The sequence below is a fragment of the Lampetra planeri genome, chromosome 32 (assembly GCF_965212315.1).
Source record: "Lampetra planeri chromosome 32, kcLamPlan1.2.h2, whole genome shotgun sequence".
Classification (NCBI taxonomy): domain Eukaryota; kingdom Metazoa; phylum Chordata; class Hyperoartia; order Petromyzontiformes; family Petromyzontidae; genus Lampetra; species Lampetra planeri.
The window spans coordinates 2,494,678-2,500,677 of NC_136138.1; the positions used below are offsets into that span (position 1 = coordinate 2,494,678).

Genomic DNA, 6,000 nt, shown 5'->3' on the forward strand with positions numbered 1-6,000 from the left:
CACGTTGACGCACGCGCTCACCATGCTTCCAATCAAGTTGTTCCGGTGTGCAGTAATTGCATATAAAGAGTGGGGGGGGGGGGGTATGCATTGTATTTCAAGATTGTGCATTTGCACGGGGTAATCACACGTGACGGTTCTCATTAAACTTTAAAGACAATCCGCGAAGACCCAGCCAATGAAGATCGCATTTTACAATTCGTGCACACATGGGGGTCTTACAGGTTGGGCTAATCAGCTTGGCATAATCATTGGTACCAGACATTCAACTTGTAACCAGCTGAGTTAAAGAAACGTGTTAGTTTTGTTGAGAATCTAGAACATTTATGATTTTTATGTGGTATAACAACAGATCGCAAACTCGCGTGTTTATTATGGGCCAGCTCAGGGAACTGGTAACTATTGAAGTTGTTTCTCTTCGAGGCGCGCCAACTTTTCCTGTGGCCCACAGTGTGACACAGCAGACGTGCTTGTGCACACAGACATACACACACACCAAGACAAAGATCCCCCTCCCCACCGTATAGTCTCAACAGACTGTCGGGGCAAGTGCTATGTAGCGAGCACCCAAACCCACACGCAGACAGACACGAAACCTCGCTGGTTGTGTGTGGGGGTCCTTGCGGGTGCTGTCTGACGCATTCGTCTCACTCACCCCAGGGTCGTCATGGTGACGATGGTGTACCAGAAGGCGGCCGGGATGCTCGTGAACTTGCTGGCGGAGGAGCCCTTCTCGGCGTAGAACATGACCGTGGCGAAGATGATGATGGCCATCGTGAGCGAGAAGAGCAGGAAACCGAGCTCGGAGGCGCAGCTCTTGAGGGTGTAGCCCAGGATGCGCAGCCCCTGCGAGTGCCTCGAGAATTTGAAGATGCGGAAAACTCGGAAGACGCGCAGCGTCACAAAGGCGCCGCTTACGTCCTCGTTGTCGGTCATGACGAGGCCGATGTAGTAGGGCATGATGGCCACCACGTCGATGATGCTCATGACGCTCCGTATAAACTTGTAGCGGCTGGGCGCGGCGTAGAGGCGTAGCAGGTACTCGACGGTGAATATCATGACGCACGCCGTGTCGAGGCAGAAGAAGGCGAGCGCGTATCGCTCCCCGCACGGCAGGTCGCGCACCGTGCCCGGCATGGCGCCGCACGGCACCGTCTCCACCACGTTGGCGATCACCGACACGGCGATGAAGAAGCCCGTCACGTAGTAGAAGACGAGCGCCAGGGTGCTCGTGTGCGGGTTCTCGAAGGCGCGCCACATGCGCTCTCGGGAGTTGGTCCTCGGCAGCAGGCTGTCCGGATTGATCTCCGAGTCGATGTCGTCCTGGATCCTCTCCTGGTTCTCTCGCTTCCTGTCCTTGTACTCCTCGTAGCAGCAGTCGCCGATGATCTCGGGGATGATGCCGAAGAAGGCGAGCTCCTCGTCGTAGGCCATGATGCACTCGTGCCTCGGGTAGTGCAGCTTGCCCGTGCGGTAGAAGTTCAGGATGTGCCTGAACGTCTCCGGGTCGCGGTCGAAGAAGTACTCCTTGGTGTCCTCGTTGAAGAAGAACTCGCGCTCGCTGCTGCCTAGCAGGGTGTCCGGGTACCGTTCCATGGTGTTGCGCCACGTCTGGAAGCGGCGGCCGCTCACGTTGAGCACCATCAGCTCGTCCTGGTGCTTCTTCTCGCGCGGAGCCGGGGGCATGGGGCTGGTGGCCACGGGCATCCACCCGATGGCCGCCGCCCGGGCGAACGGGAGCCACGCTGCCACCCCGGCTGCCATCTCCGAGCGATTGAGAGTGGCGGTCAAAGTCGGCGGCGGGAGTCCACGGGGTGACCAGGGGTTAGGTTCTCGGGAGCGGAAGCCCCAGGGGGTGCGGGCGGTGGTGGAGGGGGGGTACAAGATGTGAAAGGAGAGGTAAGCGAGGGACCAGAGTCTGGAGAGCGATGCAGAGACGCGAAGAAGAGCGGCAGCAATAGCAGCTGACTTGTCGGAGCGCAAATCAGAACATCCGGAAGAGTCGTGAAGTGAGCGGCGGTGCAACTGGCTCGCCGAATCGCTCACTCAGTGCGGTGGGAGTCGGTTGTCTGTGTGTGTGCGGTAATGTCCCAGACGCGATCACGCTGCCCGATTTCTCTCTCCCTCTCCTTGCTTCGTTCAGTCGTCTTCTTATTCGTGGTCGCCGCTGCTACTGCCTGCGCAAACTCAATTCACGGTGTTGTCATTCACGAGCAGCGACGGCAAAAGTCCAGTTCACGGTGGTAACGGCGAGAAAGCGCACGGTGCGCGCAGCCCGGACACGCGCGGCGAGCCGCCACCACCACCACCGCTAGGCACGTTCCCGATAGACGCTGCGCTTCGGGGTGGTGCACACCACCGCCGCCGCCGGCTGTGAGTGAGCGCGGGGATGGGATGTCTGGAGGCGTCAATGTGACGACCGAGGCGAGGTGCGGCGCATAATCCCGCCAGCTTTCACCCGCCAGACAACTGCTGCCGCTGCCGCCGCCGCTGCTGCTGCTGCTCTGCGAAGCGCAGACGATGCCGCTCGCTTTTCCCGACGGCGCGATGCAAGGGGGTCTTGTCTGGCCGTAAGGCGCGGTAGGGTACACCACACTGATTTTGCTGCGGCAAGAACCACTTATTTTGGTCCGCAAGAGATACCCCCACACACACGCGCAGAAAAAAAGACGGCGAAGCGGTCAAGCGGGGGGGGGGGGGTCAGAGACGGAGGGGACAGCACCGGGACTTGGTGGGTCGCACGACGCGTCCTGCACTCACTCTCTGCCACAACCGAATAGCCGGAGCTCACCTCTTATTATCTTAGGGCAGCATCACCGGAATGCCCCCCCCCCACCACTTTCGGCGAGCGACCGGAGAGGGAGCGAATGTTGTTGTTGTTGTTGTGTGTGCGTGGTGGCGCGCCTGAGTGTGTGTGTGTGTTCACACGCGCGCACAGACGCACAGACGCACGCACGCAGCGTGTACTGCGCGGGAGCGCTTGCAGCGGCGAGCGAAGGGAGAGTCGGGCAGACACGGGAGGAAAAGAGAGGCAATGCGAGCCACCCCCACCGACTCCTCTATGCGCTGTTGCACTTTCTAACCTTCGCCAAATCCGTCTGCAGCAGAGAGAGAGAAAAGAAAAACGATAGCCACACGAGACGGGCCTGAACAGATGCGAGCGAGTCGGCGCCTTACGGAGCCCTCTCTCTCGCTCGTCCCTTGCCCCCTCTCTCTCCGTGTCCCCCTCACTCTCTCGCTCGCGCTCTCCTCCGCGTCTTCAATGATGCACGCGGGTTGCCGTGGACGTGCGTGTGTGCGCGCGCGCGCACGGGAGGCACAATGCGTGCACGTGAACGCGGGGAGCGAGCGGGCGGGCGGGCGGGCGGAGCTGGCGGGCGGACCCGGCTAGCCGAGGTGATTAAGATGCGCCGTGCGCGCTCATTCCGCTGTGCTGCTGCTGATGCGAGCTGCATCGGTTGATGCTGCTGCTGGGTGGGTGGGTGGCTGCACGGGTGGGCTCGGGGGAGGGAGGGAGAGAGGGTGGTAGGAGGGGAGACTGCTCTGGCTCGTCAGTACGGGACCCCGAGCTGCTGCTAGAGCGCATATCGTGTGTTGTGACAGTCGTTTCATATCAATGTGGTTTTTTTTCTCCCTCTTTTAACTCACCTCTTTTTTAACACCGTCTGTGGTTTATATTATAGCCTGTATGTTTGCAGACACTTAATGAATGTGAATATGGATTGGTGGCGCTGCGGTGAGAAAGCCTGAATCCCAATCGGACAATTGCGAGTTCGAGTCCTGATTGGGGATTGGCTCCGTCGATCGACTCTCCCCGTCAGGCATCGGCCCAAATGCGTGGCAAGGCAACGATTCTCGTCTCGTGGAACCAACGGGCCTCACCGTTGGAATGTGGAATTTACCAATGTTTAAGACTCATTTTCTTGGGTGATAGGGATTTTTTTTTCCAGTGCAGCTTCCAAGATTTGCAAAGCGCTGTCTTTGATTCTGTGGTGGTAGTGGTGGCCATCGGCGGTTTACAGCCCTGAACCAGTGGTGGGAATTCCACATTCCTATGACGGAGGTGAGTATATTCCAAGGATAACCGCTATTAACGTTCATACAAATTGGTACCGACTGTATCGACCACGGAGCGATGATGGGGGCCGAGTAAAACCCCATCCACGGATTTGAACTGGGAAGCCGCCGATTGCGAATTGAGCCAACCCAACCAGATGCATGCCTAGCCACACAAAGCTCCCATTCCACACCACAAAAACAACACACATAATACGCAGGAATTTAACCTTGAACCGGCTGATAACACGACGGTACAATACGACACGGATGAGTGGGCAAGGGAGTTCAACAGGTTAGGCCACGGAATAAACTAACGGCACAATTCCAGCGACAGCTTGAGCCTTGCAAAAGACACAACGGACGCCCCTTTTTTTGTTTTGTTCGAGATCCCCCGCGTCCCACACGCTCGACATTAATAATAAGCGAACAATCATCGCCGCCGGCGTAATCCTGCGGGAGGCCAAGTCATCCGTCGTCATTATCCAAATCATCCACGGGGCCGAGGGAGTCAACAGAGCGGTGCTCGCGGATTGGCGACAGGAAGAAGTGGGGGTCGTGTTACGCATTTGAGGCCGGTTTATTTGGGGAGAAGGTTTTTTTTTTATTCCATAGTTTCACGCGCGTCTCGTCGTGCAATCCGCGTCCAAGTCTAAAGGGCCTCAACAAACAACAATAAACCCATCTCTAAACGAGCACTGCGGCGCGGACAAGCCACTCGTTTATTCGGTCCATTTGATGACGCCGAGTTATCGTAGGAAGTTCCACGTTCCAACGGCGGGGCCAGTCAATCCATAGAACGAAGGCCGTTGACTTTCCCGCGAAATTGGTACTTTTTTTTGGTATCTATCCCGAGGAGAACGACGGGCCGAGCCTTGGTCCTGGAACTCGCAAATGAATCTTCCCAAATGATGAGCCGAGTGGCCCCATCACAGCGCCACCTGGCGCGCGCGATTACACTTCCCACACCAGCGCCGCGACACTCCGCTCATGCCATCATACACGAGCACAAACCACGCCGTCATGATCGATCATTATCAATATTGCAGTGCACCACCACCAGCAGCTATGCTAGATCTACGGCTGGATGAAGGCCTGTCTGTGATGTAAAAGAAAAGATCCAGCCAAGTGCCTGCAGAGGGTCCTGTTTTCATCGCTCCATCTCCTCCGTGGACGTGTGCTATCGAGACGATTTCCATTCTCCTCTGTACGTATGTTACTGTATGTCGAACTTCTTTCGCACCCTACGTAGCCAACCGTGATAATCGGAAGCGCGCCTGCCACTCCAGTCCACTGTTCCTGACCATTGGTCACCACAACGCGACGTGACCAATAGCACGGCTTCGCCTGTTACTTGAAGAGATACATTTTACTCGGAGGCTTTCGCCGCCAATATTGTCCATAACACAGGGGGACGGTTTGGGGTTATATGCATAAATATAAATGCGTCTTAAAACGAAAAAATCCCTCTTATAGATGTTGCTGCAGGATCCAGGCAGTTGTTGTCTGCGCATCGCATACGCATCTTGCGCGTTTCACCGCACGTCTCATATCTACCAAGCATCAACAACAGTCCCGTATTCTACACACGCGCACGGAGCGTATGAAGTAGATGAAAGGTGATGTTATGGGAATGACCCCGGTAAGACAAAGATCCCCTGTATAGCCTGAACACACTGTTGTGAGGCAAGTGCTGTTCGCGAGCACCTGTGAAGACGACACGGCACACGAGGGGGTGGATGGCCAACACCACCCCCGACCGCCTTTATCTTCCCAGTGGTGATGTTAACACACCGCACCAGGTACTCATTTTAGTCTGAATCGACCTCGGGGAGGTCCAGGACCGGTGCAGATAATCGCCACTTGTTTTTGGGCCGTGCGCGGGAATCGAACTTCTGGTTCGTAAAAGCATCAGGGACACACACACCGCACACACTTCCCGTT

General features: G+C 56.7%; 1 protein-coding gene across 2 annotated transcripts in view; it reads right to left on the bottom strand.

The window, feature by feature from the left end:
* The window catches only part of LOC144729286 (A-type voltage-gated potassium channel KCND2-like), a 486,104-nt gene extending 483,462 nt beyond the window's left edge, over positions 1-2,642 (bottom strand). For both annotated transcript variants that reach the window (XM_078609433.1, XM_078609434.1), the window contains exon 1: positions 656-2,642. In XM_078609433.1, the coding sequence (XP_078465559.1) occupies positions 656-1,764 (1,109 nt within the window). In that variant the 5' untranslated portion in view covers positions 1,765-2,642. The remainder of the gene's footprint in view (positions 1-655) is intronic.
* Positions 2,643-6,000: the final 3,358 nt, after the last annotated feature.